The sequence below is a fragment of the Engraulis encrasicolus genome, chromosome 7 (genome assembly GCF_034702125.1).
Source record: "Engraulis encrasicolus isolate BLACKSEA-1 chromosome 7, IST_EnEncr_1.0, whole genome shotgun sequence".
NCBI classification, from domain to species: Eukaryota; Metazoa; Chordata; class Actinopteri; order Clupeiformes; family Engraulidae; genus Engraulis; species Engraulis encrasicolus.
The window spans coordinates 52,444,813-52,462,540 of record NC_085863.1 but is presented as its reverse complement, the minus strand read 5'-3'; the positions used below and the strand labels follow the sequence as shown (position 1 = coordinate 52,462,540).

General features: G+C 44.4%; 1 protein-coding gene across 9 annotated transcripts in view; it reads left to right on the top strand.

The window, feature by feature from the left end:
* The first annotated feature begins 4,416 nt into the window (after positions 1-4,416).
* tcf7 (transcription factor 7) overlaps positions 4,417-17,728 on the top strand; it is a 59,581-nt gene continuing 46,269 nt past the window's right edge. For 8 of the 9 annotated variants that reach the window (XM_063203914.1, XM_063203921.1, XM_063203920.1 and 5 more), the window contains exons 1-3: positions 5,540-6,048; positions 6,217-6,286; positions 7,272-7,375. In XM_063203914.1, the coding sequence (XP_063059984.1) occupies positions 5,866-6,048; positions 6,217-6,286; positions 7,272-7,375 (357 nt within the window). In that variant the 5' untranslated portion in view covers positions 5,540-5,865. Of the gene's footprint in view, positions 4,472-5,539; positions 6,049-6,216; positions 6,287-7,271; positions 7,376-17,728 lie in introns of those variants that run through there. The other variant, XM_063203913.1, reaches the window with a different exon arrangement.

Genomic DNA, 17,728 nt, shown 5'->3' with positions numbered 1-17,728 from the left:
TGTTGACTCAACACTTACAGAGTTGAATTGACACCAGTGAGATGTGAGGGTGTTGATGATGATGAACATCTGGGAACTCAAGCACACAACTGTTTCTCCACTTTGTATGATTATACACAAGGAGCCAAAAACCCTCAGTTGAACCCAAAGTTCTCTGAGGAAGCTAAAAGTTGTGGGAAGAACCATGGTTCCTCAGAGAACCTTTACGGGTTCCCCCACAATAACAATCAGAAGAACCCCAAGGCTACTCAGTGAACTCTGAGAGCACCTGTGGAACTCCACCTGGGTGGCAGCACTGGGATGCCTGACCTCAAGAAAAACACACTAGACTTAAATAGATTAGAAAAAGTGCAGTACTCAGGACTGTCTTCTGGAAAAGTGCAGAGAACGTCTGGAAGTCAGTCAGTCAGTAGCCCGGCCTGGCGGTTCGCTTTTCACGTGGTCTAGCACTGATCTCCTAGACAGGAAGTGAAATTAACAGGCGTAAAATTCCTCTGTAAACTACTGCACTGCACACTGCCGCAATCAACCACCGATTACAATGATGTACTATATGTATAATAACGCTCTTTTTTCATTTGCCACCAATCTCTGTGCTAATGGAACAGTTGAGAATGTGCAGACAAGACTTGAATGCACTACTTCATGTGCGGTACTGTACAATGTAATTCGAGTCTCCTCAGGCAGCATGATCATTTGAAAGAAAAAACAGCCATTATGTGTGAATTGTTTGATGACGCAATCATGGGCAACTGTGACTTTGCTAGCATCAGGGAATGGATATTAGGCAGCAAAAAATCCAGTGTTGAATTAAATTGCTTGTGAGGATAAATTTGTTTTCAAAATATGACATATTATTCTTTACAACATTGACATCTGAAAATCACACTTTAGGATTCAGAATCTGAAAGAGGGGAAATTACACCTTAGGGATTGAAGTCAACTCCCAAATTGTCATCCCTGACATTTCTATTCTCCATTTTTCTTGGAGTGTGGACACCAGGGGGTTACAGCATATAAGGTGTTTGTACAACGCAGGTCACACAGTAGGACAGCCAGCTGAGAACAATTTATATTGGCGTCTTGCCCATACTTCATACATTTGAAAAAGTTAAAATTATACTTTGGAAATGTAAATAAACTGACACATTTTTAATCTTGAAATGTGAACAATTTTGAAACTCTTAACTGTGTTAACTCTTTAAAACTTTAGAGACCACAATGAGGTTATAGAATATGGTCTGTGGGCCAGGGGGAAAGCGCTAAGCACAGGGCACACAGTAGGACCAAAGCCAATGTGGAGCTGACTTTAGAGGACAATTTGTTTTGGCGTCTCGCCCATTTGACTCTATACGACATTTCAGGGAACTCTGTGTGTGTTTCAGTGGGTTCCTCTGCTGCTGCCAGACCTGCTGCAGCTGACACTGACCACAGTCCTCATCACTGGCCGAAATAATTCATCACTCAGGAAACTAAACAGCTGTCCCTGCGGTGGCCTAGGTAGGGCACTGGGCTACTATGCCAGCAAACCTGGATCGATTCCGGCCCGCGTCCTTTGCCGATCCTTCGCCGTCTCCTCATTCGTTTCCCGTCTCTCCTCCACTGTCCTGTCAAAATAAAGGCAAAAAGGACAAAACATTTTTTTATAGGAAACTAGACAGCTCCATCAACTGTAACGCCAAACATCATCTTGTATATATGCAACACCACACATGCCAGGGCTATAATTTCTATACAATGGACACTAATCTCTGTATTGTACGGGGGGATGTTATCTGGAAACCATATCCAGGCCAAAGCACAGAGAGAAATTACACCATTTATGATCTGAAATCTCATTTGATATTCTATTTAAGCACTTTTACACCAGAGCTCAAAGAGTGAATTCATCATTTCTTTTCCCAACTGAAGAGCTCGTCTAAAGTACTTATTGCATGCATACATAGTTTGCAGATATAGACTACAGTACTGAATGTCAGGTTTTCATTCGCCTCTCTTCTTTTGTCATGTCTGACCAATCAACTTGCCTGCATATCCTGGGACATTTTGCACCGTTGTTTGCATGACAATATCACATGACATTGTAATGTAGAAGAGCATTCAGCAGAATAATAAAGACGTATTTCACCCCAACTAGACGATTTCATTATGTTGCTGTGATCATCACTGCTAGTTGGTGCTGCTGCACAGTAAATTCTGCAGTGCTCATTTAACACTTAGAGAGTTGATTTGGCATCATTTGAACTTAAATGAACTCTTTAAGTGTTGCATGAACACCGCAACATTTACTGTGTGCTCTGCCTCAAGCACAGCTCACTCACTCACTCACTCTGAGTAACGTCATGCACATCTTTCCTAACCCACTTAGAAGGCTTCCATTGATCGGCTCCTCTCGCCACTTCAGTGGTTGGGTTTGAATTTAGTTCAATCTGACAGACCCCATGCCTTGTCATTAGGACGTATAAAGCAACAACAACAATGACAACATGACAACACAAACATGAACAAACTGGGTATGGATGGAATACCACATGAGTAACTATAGGAGTTGTTAGAGAAGACATTTTGTGAGACTGAAATCATCATGTCTAAATGAACTTCTGCAAGATGATTGCATGTTATCCTCAAGTTGCTTATTGTTCATGTCTTTACAAGGACACATATTTTACAAAGTGAACACTGTTACACTATAGTGTTGTTTGTGTATATGTTCTAAGAGAGTACAGCTTTGCTTACAGTATTTTGCAATGTTCTGTCTTTTGCGGTCCATACCTTCAAGTTAACCTTGAGAAACACCCAGTTATGTAACTGACGCAACAATCATCTTTTAAAAATCCAATTTACTCCAGAAAGCATTAAGCTCATAGAATAAACAATAAGATAGATAGATAGATAGATACAAAGAAAAGGCCTTTTATCTATGTTATTTTACTCATCAATACTGCACAAACCCCTAAAACTGCAACCTTTTTATGTAGCCTACTACACAGCAACCTTAACAGATCAAGATCAACCAAATAGTACAATCTGTCATTTCTTTATTATGACGTTCCTTCGAAACCAATGTGGTTCTTTTAAGACAGACGAGCCCTGTCTATGAAATGGGCATGCTCGTGTGAGGTGAAATGAGGTGAGGTGGCGCAACGTGAAGACAGGTGGAAAAATAGGGATCTGGAAAGTGTACTGTATGAATAACATAACAAGCACATGCATAACTTTCTGAAATCATTTGTACGTGACAAACAGGCCTGGGACAAACACATATTCTCTACAGCATTGGTGTGCAACCAATTACATCTTACACTGATATTTAAGCTTTGGGGAGAGCGTCAACATTCTGATTGTTGGCACAAAACGCAACATAGTTGAGCACATTTAGCTTGTAGTATAGCTTGAGAATATTCAACCCCGAAAAAATTAGCCTGTCCAAAAGAGTTTCCCCTTGCATTACTGGATATTGCCGGAGAGAACATGTTTTTGGTTGCCGGGAACGACCAATAAAAGGCACACAAGTGGCTTCAGTTAGGAGCAACTCCCTTCGATGTGGTTTAACCCCAATGAAAGGATATGATTTAATTAGTTTGCTGCTTTAATGTGCCTGAAGTTTATTTAGAAAGCAGAGTATATAATTTTTAGGACCTGCCATCTATCCTTTTTTGGGCCATAAAAGTTCTCCGGAGGCAACATTTCTAGCATCTAAAAGAGTTTTTAATTGTTTTTAAAAGCCATCATACAGAGATTCAAAGTCGCTGATGGCCATAATGCAGTTAACAACTCCTGGCGTTCAGAGTCCATTGCTCCATTCAGTGTTGCAGAGGAGCATTTGTCGCTGATTTCATTTGAAGCTGGTTGTAGCTAGAGCTGAGCTCATCATCAGATCAGCACACTAATTTCGACTAAACTTCCTAATCCAGTTTGAGGAAATTATCCTGAATAACATAAAGCAAAATGCTACAAAATATACAGCCATTAATTTCTAAAAAGGTTATTTTTTGATGTTCAGTCAGGTCTGGTGATATAGGTAGGCTAGCCTATATAAACTACTGAAAATGATGTAATACAAATGTAGGGTATAGTGTAAGTATATTGTCACAGTCCCTGAATATGGTTGACAGTGGTCTTCAATAGCCTCTTCAATACTTGGTAAATGTAACGACTCTGAGTAGTTTGTCAACTCCACCTTTTAAAACACCTTTTCATACACTCATATGACGGTTTGGGCCATACCTAAAGGTTTGTTCTCGCCCCCCTTGTCTCCTTCATCTTCAGTAGATCTTTTGCCAGGAAATACAGTGAGTGCTGCAAGCAAGCATGGTCACATTGTCACTCTTTTTCTTCAGTTAAACATTTGCTGCTCTTGTAGTGAAGACACACACACAGAGACAGCACTGCAGTGTGGGACAATTTTTGGAGGAATGTTTACAATAACCAACAAAGAGCTGGAGTTCAGGGTGTGTGGTGGCCGGAGAAGGTGAGTTAAATGTCAACATTGATTAAGGCTGAGGGGCATCTGAGAAGGATTTTGTGATTCAGGTGAAATCATGAAGTGATAAGAGTAGCCTTTTCCACAAGCAGTTAAGACTGCACTGTACTGTACTGCACTGCACTGTCAGATAGACTATCAGAGAAAGATCAGATATGTGAGGACTGTGAGGAGAAATGCTCCAAGCATTAAGAAATCATGAGGTAAATGATGTAGAAAACCAGTTCTGGGGAAAAACAGCTGTCTATATTTAATCAAGGCGAATAAACAAGGACTTTAAACAACTCATTCATAATTTAGATTTGCATACATTAAACTGCTCATTTTAATCTTTTTATTAATATGCATGGCCGATATTGTATAAATATGCAGCCGTATGCAAATACAAGGCACATTTTCTGTTTGTATTTAATTCTATTTCCCAGCTGTGGCTCATCACATTCATTCAAGTCGATGGATTAAGTCAAATATTACAGCACAGCATGGAGCAGTATAAATATTTCTTAATTAAAATTCAAAAAGACCATGCAACTGTATCAACATTAAAATGCATAAATATGTAATAAACGAGGGAAAGAGGCGGTTTTATTTGTTAGACAAGACAGCAGCCTGCCCAACAACATTGCTGAACTAGGCTACATTCCGAGTTTTTGGAGTTTTGTTATTTTCGTGAAACGACCAAGCATGTGATAGCCTACTTTGGGTTTTAAGCTGCGAAACGGGACAAGGAATACTTGTGTTAATTCAGCTATTGTGTCCTCAAAACAAAGATAGGTTAAACTTGATAGGGCTAAGTGACACTGACAAAATACGCAGATAACATGCGTAAAAGGTTCATGCGTAAAAGGTTATTCCCGGACTGGACTAAGGAGCGTTTTATTAACAGAGACGGTCCGAAACCTGATACAGTATTGGAAAATATTAACTCAAGTTAACAAAATGAAAAACCATATGAAGAAAGTAATATCTTGCAAGCATTACTAAAACAGTTAGCCTATTCTTTCTTACTGAAGTGTTAAGCTCGTGAATAATGCCAGCGCGCGCGTTCAGAGGAGAAGTGATGTCTCTTTAAGAGTGGAACCCTTAGCTGAAACAATTGTACAACCCCCAACAAGTCATTGAATCTGTCAATCACTCGGTCGGAGCCCTTTGATGTTGGTAGTCCTAGCCTTGTCTTCAGCTCAAATGCACTATTTGTTGCTGCCGGGGCTGCATTACTTTCAACTTGCGAGGCTCCTACACTGCATAACAACTTTTGTTTTGTGTCGCGTATTCACGTGTCTCCTGAGAGGAGGATAGGATACTAGCTAAGGAGAGAAAAAGTTTTCACCCTCTGGCTGGTGAACGGAAACTGCAGCGTTTTAATTTCTTTTCTAAGCAAAATGCCGCAGCTCAACAGTGGCGGGGGAGATGATCTCGGAGCGAACGACGAAATGATTTCTTTCAAGGATGAAGGCGAACAAGACGAAAAGATACAGGAGAACGCTTTCACAGAGAGGGACTTGGCTGACCTCAAGTCGTCTTTGGTGAATGAATCGGAGATAAATCAGAACTCCAACGCAGTGGTGGGTCCGAGGCACGCAGCCTCCGCTTTTTTTCATGTTGACAGAGCTTAACTTCAAGCGGTCATGTGTAGTGTTAACGAACTGTTTTTTTTCCGCTATTCTGGATATATTAAAGATTATGAACTTACTAAAACCTGTTGTCGTTTATAACCGCATTGGCTCTTGTAGGTGGTCAGGCGGGGACAACACGACGACCAGAGAGTTTACCCCGAAAAACACAGAGAACATCTCGAGGATGGTAAGGAGCAACCTGACCGCTCGTGCCCGCTCGCTCTTATCCTCTCTGCCCATAACCCACCCAGGACATGTCATGTTAGTTTTGCCAAATGTGTTTGTTTTCAAATCGTAGTAAAAGTGGTCAATGTAGTTGGTTATTATTTCTTGTGATATACCGCTTGTTTCAGTTTAGTGATAATCGTGTAGTTGCAGTGGTACGGTATTCTTGAAGTTTTCTTTTGATGTTTTGTCATCTGTTTTGGCAGTTGTTCAAACAGTAATGTCTGACATTACAGTACGTGTTGTGTAGGATAGCCTATAATCGCCCCAATGTTACTTCTCTGCTACTGCTCATTTTGATTTTAACAGGAATTTTCCCATAGGTCTATATATTTTTTAAATTATTATTATTTATTGATATTTTGGGATTGAGTGATGTAGTGTTTTCACCAAGCATGTAGGCCTATAACTGTCTCTGAGAGAATATTTCTTTTGAATTGCAGTTGTTAAGTCTGAACAGTTGGTTAAGATTTTCTTTTATCTGAGTACATGATGAACGAGACACCTTTGTCTAGCCTACTTGTTTTGTCATCCTGTCTGTTGTGGTTATTGCTGTTGTTGTTGTTGTTGTTGTTAGTGATAGTAGGCCTACTTTCTTTTTTTGCCTTTGAAAACGCATAGGCCTATAGCCACATTGTGAAGTATCAACATCCCAGTCCATTGCAGCACTAGACATAAACAAAAGCCCATGTAGACAAGTGCACACTTTGATTGCATTTTTCACGAGGGCCCAGGTAACTTGTGCTCTACTGTCACTTTGCCAGTAAACTACTTTGAGCCTTCGGAGAAGCACACACCTAAACTGTTGATACTCAGAAACCCCTGAAAGTTTAGGAAGATTAAGAAAAGTAACTCGTTTGGCTACACCCGTGAACTTCTCCAATATGTTGTGTGACAAAAAGTGTTTATGAGTACCCTGACATGTGTGGTCTGTGTGTGTGTTCCAGTGTCTAAGCAGGATGGGGGAATGTACAAAGCACCAGCGTACTCAGGTTATCCATTCCTGATGCTGACCGACCCATACCTCCCCGCCGGATCTGTGTCACCATCTGTAAGTTACACTTTAACACACTACTCCTTCATAATGAACATCACCACCACAACTGTGGCCACCCTTGAAAAAAGGGGCCATTTTGGTTGCAGGAAAGACCGACAGTCAGTTTGTGTTGTGGTGTTGGTGAGGATTTACTTAGATCAATGTGAAAAGTAAATTGCCGTGCTTTGATCTTGCCCTGTGGATGATGTTTTATTTTTCACACAAAAGCACACATTTAAGGGGCCCTGAATTCACTGAAAGCGTAAAACGTGTGCACTGCTTGAATGTTTGAAATCGACAGGAATATTGTGTGTGTGTGTGAGTGTGTTTTTACACATGCAGGGATCAAGTCTCTTCTGGTTGTTTTATTAACTAAGGATGCCGAGGCTTTCAAAGGAAATGGTCCTGAATTATTTAGGAAAACTGTTGTGGTTTTTTCCAGTAATTGAGACTAGTTCAGGATTGAATATGAAATGCAGTCCCAACAGTTATAGACTTTTCCATCATGTGGGTTACTGAGACGCACTGAGGTAGCAGACATGGTAGACTCACCGAAGAGTCAGAATCTATGATTCAACAGTTAAATAGTTAGTGTGTGTTGTTTTTCCTATTCAAGCTACTTTTTTTTGACTACTGAAATTGTTGAATAGAATGGGGTGTGATGAAACATTGTTGGAAGCCAAAGTACAGAAAGTAAGAAAAGAAAACTACTCATAAATATTCCGGTTCATAAACCGTTCATGTAAAAATCACCTGGGTAAATCCCTCTTCTATACTAATAGTTCTGGGGAGGTATCAGAATTCTGGTTATAAGTATTGTAGTATTGTAGTTAGCTGTGTTTATGTATGTTTCCCTTCCTCGTTATGTCTGCACTCAAAAGAAAATGGCCTCCAGTTGTTCACTGTTGAAAAGGGCGGCCGCAAAAGATGTCCCTTTGCTGTCGGTTCTGCGGAATTGTAATATCTTTAGGTTACATTTGTGTATATTCTGATTGGGTATTGGCCTCAGAAACAAAAGGAACGTTTTCAGGCGCTGCAAATGAGGGAATGTGTTTCGGCTGTATTATCTGTCGCAACACAGAATGAACATAAATATGTTGACTGTGGCCGCCATGTGGCTTTTTTTCCAGCTCAAAGTGTTCCGCTTTTATTTCCTGAAACTGCCTTTGAGTGACAATAGAGGATGATTCCACAGGCAAAATGGACATCCACATTTTTCAAATTACTCCCCCTATATGGCCACATTGAAACCATAGCTTTGTCAAAAGTGATCATCCAAATAAAATGACATAAAAGACATCAAACTTTTTCAGAAAACATTTTCTGAATTTCTGCAGTTCAGTGACTGACTTTGCCTGTTTTTTTGTGGTTAGATTGTGCTTGAAAAGGGCATGGATGAAGGACACAAGGACGTAGGCTTGCTTTTGTTTGGTAGCTTTTCCATGAGACAGACTTGTATTTTTCCCGATATTCCTTTCATCTAATTACTCATTGTCTCTCCTGTGGGATCAGACATCTCAGAAAACAAAACATTTAAAATTCCTTTTCTTCTGTGGCGTGAAAGGGCTTTACGGAATCAAGAAGAATGACTTGTACATCATGTTGCTGTAGATATCAATGGGCATCACAATGCTTTTAGACAATTGAGGATTATTGCCAAACTTATACCCACTATTCACATGTTCTCAGTAAGCGTGTGTGTGTGTGTGTGTGTGTGTGTGTGTGTGTGTGTGTGTGTGTGTGTGTGTGTGTGTGTGTGTGTGTGTGTGTGTGTGTGTGTGTGTGTGTGTGTGTGTGTGTGTGTGTGTGTGTGTGTGTGTGTGTGTGTGTGTGTGTGTGTGTGTGTGTGTGTGTGTGTGCGCGCGCGCACATGTGTGTGCGTCTGTGTAATTCTTCGGATTATCACTGCATATTGTGTCATTAAAGGGGATTGTTCAAAGATGCTTCCCCTTGCTCTTGTACACAACGTTGGCCCCTACTCTAATCCTCTCCTCTCGTCTCTTCTCCTCAACCCTTCTCTTCTCCTCTGCTCTCCTTTCACTTTCCTCTTTTCTGCTCTCCTTTCCTCACGACTTTCCTTTCCTCTGCACTTCTCTCCTCCTCTTCTGCTCTGCCCTCCTGCTTTCCTGCTCATCTCGGCTCCCCTCTGCTCTCCTTTCCGATCCAGTTCCAATCCTATATTTTCCTCTCCTCTGCTCTTTGCTTCTCCTCTCCACTGCACCACCCTTCTCCATGTTTGCCTCACCATTACGCTCCTCTATCCTCTCTCTCTTCTCCCCTGTTTGTCTACTCTCAATCCTCCTCCTTCATTTGTTCACCTCCACACTAGTGTCAGCACACTGGCAGACGCAGAGGATGCGGGACACTCCTTAGGCAAGCAAATAACCACAGGCTTTATAGAGTGGGATGGGGGATAGACGCCAGTTTTGTCCACATTCTCCACCAGTGCTCTCCCAGTCAGACACAAGTTCCTGCTACAAGCTCTAAACAACAACAGCGTTTTCTGGGTTAACCAGGCTCGTTTAACATGCAGCATCCATCGCCTCCTTTTAATTTTTAGTTTGACTTGGAATTAAAATCTACCCCGTGTGTAATTGCTGTGGTGTTGTACGCCAACGATAAATCTATTTATTTTATTGGATGGCGGGCGGCAGTCCCATTGGGGCTGCATTGCATTTCACTGTGATTCACTGAGCCTAGTTGAGTCGGGCGGCCAAACAGGCGTAAGTGCCGGTTCCCCCCTTTCCCTTGACCAAAAGGATTCATTACATCTAAAGCCCGGGATTGCAGGTCCCCCCGGATCCCCCCGTTTCCTTGTCTCGCATTGTGAAGTGGTGTTGACACTGGCTTGTACAACTAGCCCCTTAGTCTGTGGGTAAACAATGGAGCGAACAGTGGCTTAGACTGCGTAATCCGTCCGCAGCAGCGGCAACGGCAACGGCAGTAGCAGCGGCGGCCGTGGCCTCGACTGGAGAGGCTCTCTGCTTGCCTGTGCTCCTCCTGACAGACAACGATAAGACTGGCACAGCCTAAAGATTTGCTCCCCTTTTAAGGAAAAGCTGTTTTCCCTCCATTCTTTCATTCTTTCACTCTTTTCGTCGCTTTTTCTGTGTTTCACATTTTTTGTGTCTTTCTCTCTCTTTCTCTCTCTCTCTCTCTTTCTCTTTCTCTTTCTTTCCTTCTTTCTTTCCTTCCTTCTTTCTTTCCTTCTTTCTTTCTTTCTTTCTTTCTTTCTTTCTTTCTTTCTTTCTTTCTTTCTTTCTTTCTTTCTATCTTTCTTTCTTTCTTTCTTTCTTTCTTTCTCTCTCTCTCTCTCTCTCTCTCTCTCTCTCTCTCTCTCTCGCTCTCTCTCTGCCCCTTGCTGGTGAATTACTTTTGAGGAGTGTGTTTTTCTATTAGAATTAAAGATTATTCAATTAACTTCATTTTACCTCACATTCTCAGTACATTAATGCCATTGTGAATGGGTGTAAACTGGCTAGACTCTATGCATTTGTGTGCATTTCAGTGTGAATGGGCATTATATTTTGTGTGCCTTTGTGTGTCTGTGTTTGCGCGGGTTTTGTGTGTATGCGTGCTTGTCTCTGTGTGTGTGCGCGCCATGCACTGTTTAAATAAGTCATTCAGCTCATGAAGGTCAAAGCAGTGCCTTGAGTGGAGTGGAGTGGAGGGTAGTTCTACAGTCAGCTGTGGGACTGTTGGCGAGGAGGACACTCGGAAGCCACATCACATGCAGGCTTAAACTCTCTCGTCATACCTCACGAGTCTCACTAGCCCCAGGTGAGGTGCTGGAACAGGAGGAGGAAGTGTCACTCTGGCTCTGCCATGCCACTGCTGAGTGTGTGTGTGTGTTTTTTTTTTCACGGGATCGGAGGAAACGACAGTCTGCTGATTTAAATACAAATGACGATAAGAGGCCCCTCGTTCACAGCCACTTTGAAGTGGATTGGCCTGAAAGAACCCTCTAGAGAAACGTGTAGAAACCTATTTAAAGAGACAGAAACTGTAAATATGAAGAAGACGGAGAAAAAAAATTACCCTGTTGAATTCCCTCAGGTCTGGACAGCTGTAATTATATTCATGTCTCTTTCCGCCGAGAGATAAGAGAGAGAGAGAGAGAGAGGGAGAGAGGTAGGAAGAGGCAGGTGTGTTAGAGGGAAAGTTGTCATTTGAATTTTATTTTGTCAGAACAAAATTACGGCATGCAGGATTCAGAGGGAGCTTATTGCTACAATGTCTTACTCTAACATACACCGCCATATGCAGACGCATATACAATATCCACATACATAAACTTTGGTCAATGAACATTATAAAGAGTCATGACCGCAGGTTTTATTTTCTCTGGGATGCACTCTCTGAAGGCTGCAGCCTATGAAGTAACTATGTTGTATGTTACCTCTACGCAGCCTAGATAGTGCAGGTTGAGGTAATGGGCCGCCTCTGGTTGCCCCGCGTAACAGGAAGTGGGCCACAGAAGGCAACGAGTGATGGGTTGTTTACGTTTTCAAAAAAGTAGACGCCAGGGTGGCGCAAGCACAGCTAATGTCACTATTGTGTGATGTTGGATACTTCACTTGCATGAACTTATGTCAATGATCCTGATGAAGTGTGTGTAGTACTTCATGGTCAGAATGGCATGAGAGTCAGGAGGATGGGTGGGGTGGGGAAAGTTGTGATGGTGAGGGGTATGGAGCTCCGGTTTATGTAGTGGCCAGGTGACTCATTGACCTGAATTGTTTGCCAGAGATGTCTGCCTTGCCTATATTGACAGAGCCTTCCCCCACCGTAAAAAAAGACTTAAAAAAAACATGTACGTATGCACCCCATAGGTTTTTGAGGGAAACTGGTGGATAATGGGGATACATTAAAGCTGTATGTCGATCATGTTCTATTTTCATTCCTGAAAGTGTAACAAAGTGGCTTAATTTCATGTACTGTAAGCTTCAGTCCCTGCAGTCCTGTGGACTTCCCCCAGCACAGTCAAACTTGAAATGCATGCTTAATTATAACTGGAACCAGAAAGGGAGACTGGTGGTTTGGGTGCCATGGTGTGTGGTCTCTCTCTGTGTTTTGTTTCACGACTTATATCAAGAAGGCTTTGCCGCCGCAGTTTGCCCTGGGGTTCGTACTTGTATGACGGGACAGAAGTCAACTTTGTTTCATTGCACGTCTCTCAGGTAAGCTGCATCCGGTGCTCTATGCGCTCTCTCTGACCAACCAAGATCACTCAATGAATCACCTCCCCGTGATGTTTATTGCCTATGCGGAGGGCTTATAGAAAATGAAAGGAGAAATTCCCCCCTGACACAAATACACGCACATACACACACACACCTCAACTTGACCCAGCTTCCCGCACCCCTCCCCCCTCCCCTCCCCCCTCAACACAGTGGGGGGAAGGCTGCATAATTGTGTGACGTTTGATCTTCTGCTGTCAAACAGAAAGATAAAAAAACACCCCTGCAGCATCCAAACAAAACAAGGAAGGAACGAGAGATATGGAACCCGCTAGACCTTAGGCACGGCTCTGACCTCGATGTGCACTGCCAAGTATTCTGCTCTAAAGGAAATTGCAGTACATTTACATGCATGATGTAGAGAAGTTCCCAGTTCAACTCATGTCAGCATTTTAAAAGCCATATACAGTAAAAGTGAAAGCCCATTGGGAAACTCCAACTCCCATTGTCATTGTGACACAGCACTCCACAGCACACAAGTGAACACTGCACACTGCACACAATGAAATTGCATTTATGCCTCACCCGTGCAAGGGGGCAGCCCTCAGTGGCGCCCCATGGGAAGCAGTGCGGTGGGACGGTACCATGCTCAGGGTACCTCAGTCATGGAGGAGGATGGGGGAGAGCACTGGTTGATTACTCCCCCCACCAACCTGGCGGGTCGGGAGTCGAACTGGCAACCTCTGGGATGCAAGTCTGACACCCTAACCCAGACGTGGGCAAACTCAGGCCCGGGGGCCACATGCGGCCCCCTGAGCCATTTCATGTGGCCCCCAGAGCCTTTACAAGAAAGACAACTTTTAAATCCAAATTCGAACGGTTACTCAATATTCTTAAAATGCTACCTAAAACAAGAGTCTTGCGAATTTAAGATTAACCAAATACATACTCTTCATCTACATACATTTAATCACAATGTGCAGGAACCAAGCTGCCAAGTTACGTCATCGTACACTATGTTTTATCATTGAAATGGGCAAATTGTCTGTGGTATCCGGCCCTTCGGTCAATATTCTAAACCCAATGCGGCCCTCGGGCCAAAATAATTGCCCAACCCTGCCCTAACCGCTCACCCATGACTGCCCGTAGATGTGGACTGAAGTCAAACATGATGGGAGTGCCATTCTGGAGTGAATTTCTCAAAACCAAAGTTGCTTACTACATTAGCTACTTTGTTGTTTTCAATGCATTTTCCCATTGGCAACTACCGAAGTTGCTAACAGGCTAACAACTTCTCTTTTGAGAAACTCACCCCAGGTTTGTGGGGAGTGGGAAGAGGAGCAGAGGACATGGATATGGGGGGTAGAGTTGAAGTGTGCATGCGTGGCGCGTGTAGGTGGAGCTCTAAAGAGTTTGCTTATGAGCAACTGGACTTCTTCGAGATTGAACTGCTCAGAGCTTGGACTGATAACCAGTTATGGGAAAAATGGATTCGCTAGTTAAAGTCTACCTCACATATTCAAAATGATTTGGTTTCACCTGTTAAATTCAGTCAGGCGATTGCCTTGTTGAATGATGACCTGGTTGAATTGGATTGGACAGGCAAAACAAGATAATTTGGAATATGTGGCACTTGACTGTAACTGATGAATCCATTTTCCCTATCACTGCTGACAACTAAACATTTGGGATAACATTACCGGGATGAATGACGATCCCTTTTTCAAAGATGTAGGCAGCGCTGCAACAGGGTGATTTGTGATTCAATGGAGTTATCCAGGTCTGTGGGGAGGAGGAGGAACAGGGAAGGTGGAGGGAGGTGAGGGAACCAATGTAGGGTAAGCAGGTATGAGCAGAGAAGTTGAGGAGGGGGGGAAGGTTTTAGGGAGGGTGTCATCCAGGTCTGTGGGAAGGGTTTGAGGGGAGGAGGTGATTTCAAGGTAACTGTGGTGGATGGTGGTGTAAATAGGGTCCGCAGATCTGCGAGGATGGGGAGAAGGTATTTGGAGGGGGTCATCCAGGTGTGTGTGGGGAGGGTTTAAGGGGAGGAGGAAGGGTGTAGAGAGGGAGTTATCCCGTGTAGAGACCTTGATCGGAGGAGGTGACTGTGGAAGGAGGTGGGATAACTATGGTAGTAGTAGGATGGTTTGTGAATGGTATCAGCAGATCTGTGAGGAGACCTTGAGGGTTAGGAGGAGGAACTCACTGGGAAGGTGGAGGGAGGGGTCATCCAGGTCTGTGAGGAGACCTTGAGGGTTAGGAGGAGGAGGATAGGGAGAGGGTTGAGGGAGGGGGTCATCCAGGTCTGTGAGGAGACCTTGAGGGGAGGAGGAGGAGGAGAGAGTGAAGCTGGAGGGGGAAGAGGTGAGGGGACTACGGCTATAGGGTGGTTTGTGAATGGTTGCAACACAGCTGGCACATTCTCACCTACATGCATGGCATTTGTCTGTGGGAACGTTTGGCAGGCGTCGGCTGTGCTGTGAGTGTGGGGTTGGGGTTGGTGGGATCCACACACTTGAGTGTGACCTGGCTAGTGGTGGGGGAGGGGGAGGTTGCACCAGCCAGAGGTGTGATGGCAACACATCACTAAAGGACTTTTCAAGAGGTTGAAGAGGGAGAAGAGCAGAGTGAACATGACAGGATGGACAGAAGGCTGAAGTCTTAGTACTGAAGAAACTATCTAGGGCTATGCACAGTGCACTTTCAAAATACTTGGAGGAGCATGTTGCTGACTCTTTGCCTGGGTATAAAGGTTTTTCTTTCATGTTCTTGGCTTGTTGGAGCAATTTATGTTAATTGTTTTATATTTTAGTTTGCTGCTGTTCATTAAAGCTGTGGTAAACTCTTAAACAGTGCTTTCAGGCCAGTCGCTGTGTACTGTTGCTGCATGTCTGTTTACTCCTGCTTTGTGTTCTCGAACCGTAAACCGGCGCTCGACAAAAGGGTGTGTGTGTGTGGGGGGGGGGATTGCCACTGCTACGCTGGCCTGAGCTGCACTCTTTTTTTACGACCTCCCAAAGCAGACTAGCCCCCTGCGTTTTGCGTTTGCACCTCCTCGCCTGCTCGCCTCTTGCCTTCGCCTGTTTGGTAGCGTCGTGTGAGTTTGGAGGTGGTGGCGAGGGAGAGGGAAGACTTTTATCTTTTATGTGTGTTTGCTTTTGTGTGAGGCTGCCGAATGGAATCTTTTTTTTTCACAATCGCACGCAGCCAGGAGGCCCGGCTAGCCAGAACACACAAGCACACACACACACACACGCACACACACATACGCACACACACATACGCACACCTCCACTCAACACTCTACACCCCTACCTCTCATACCATAGCTAGAGCACAGGGATGCACACACACACACACATACACACACACCCCTACCTCTCATTCCATCGGCGTAATGACTGTCATTTCAGACCCGCCCTGACCTGAGCATGCCTGTGTGTGTGTGTGTGTGTGAAGCTCCCCCTTGTCTTTTTGCCTCGCCCCTCTTGCACAACTCTCCTTTCAGCCAGGGCCTTGTAGGAGCTTCCCTCAGCTAGCTACTTCTAGTGCAAACCCTGCTCCTGGAAACTCACTATATCTGAATATTCTGAACCCCTTTCTGATGCATTCATTCTTTCTGTAGACATTGCTGAGTTTCTTCTGAGTGTCTTCTTCAGAGCTGATGCTAAAGACCTGCTGAGTAAGTGAATGAGCGTGTCCTTGAGAGGGAGGAGATGCACTGCTGTAGGGAGGACACACAAACACGCCGCGCCGCACAGCGCTTCATGACAGAGGCCTTAATGGGGGGGTGTAGTCCCGTTCAGTGGCTGCAGAGTACCGGCCTCGGCAGTGTGTGTGCACATGCACACGTACACACACATACACGCTTGCCATCCACAACACACATACTGTACACACGCACATTCAGACCCACCCTACACTCAAGTATATACACGCACACACAGTCACACACATGCGCATACATAAACATGCACTCTCTCATACACCCACCACGCTACACACGCAAACACCCGCAAGCAAGCACCCACGCACACACTGATGTGTATGTACACACACATACACATGTGCACTATACATACACTCTTATACATACAAGTACAGCACAGGCGCACACACATGGAGGCGGGGCAGTTAAGTTAGGTGTGCCTGGCCGCCCCAGGCAATCATATGTGGGCGCTGTGGCGTGTGCTGTGGGCAGGCTCTGGGGTGTGGGTGCAGAGATGGAGCAGCAGTGGGTGGGTCATCATGGATCATAGCTGCAGCAGTGGTGGTGGTAGCACACTGCCCTGCACCCTTACGCCTGCCTGCCTGCCCTCCTGCCTGCCTTGCCCTGCCCACTTAGCCCACCACTAGATGGGTATCAGATGCAGCGGGATTAAGCCGGGGTGAGCACGCCCACACGCGTGCGGCCAGGCTGGCTCCACCAGGTCTGGGCACAGGCTAATTCAGGGGTGGGAGGGGTGTGGCTGGGGGGGTAGGGGGTGGTTTGGTTGGTTGGTTGGCGGGGGGTGGTTTGACCCCAGCAGAGGGAAGCATGGGGACCGAGAGACCTTGCGTGTAGCAGGGCTGAGTGGAGCGGTCCTCCACTGGCACGGGACTTCCGCAGATATGCACAAATTAATTCCAGATTCACTCACAGCCAAGTGCAATGCTAACCGGCCTGCTTAACCACCATTTACAGATTCTGTTGAGTGTGTTTGAGTGTGTTTTGTATGTGTGTGTGTGTGTGTGTGTGTGTGTAGGTTCGGACCTAGAAGTCATTCTAGAGGGATTTCTATTGATCTTAGAACCTACGTTGAAGATTACCTGCGAAGACCTTGTTGGGTCTTTTAATTTTGCATGAACAATTGGCACGTTGAACTAGTCAGATTATCATAGACTTCCAAATCTCAATTTGAAGGTGTTGCGTCACTAGGAGGGCATAGCCTGGCTACGTTGAACAACAGTGTTAACGGAACTTTATTTTCTTTCTTTCTTTGATTATTCCACTGTTAACATGCTTCATTTAGTCATTTGTTCAAATGGAACGAAAGGAGCATGGTTGGTCTGACATACACTTTATGTGGCTCTGTTGTTTTTGTTGTTGTTGGTGGTGTGCATATGTGCATGTGCATGTGTGCGTGTGGCCACTGAGGGTTGTGCTCATGTGATGAGGGCTGCCTGACCACAGGTGCAGGTGTTTGTT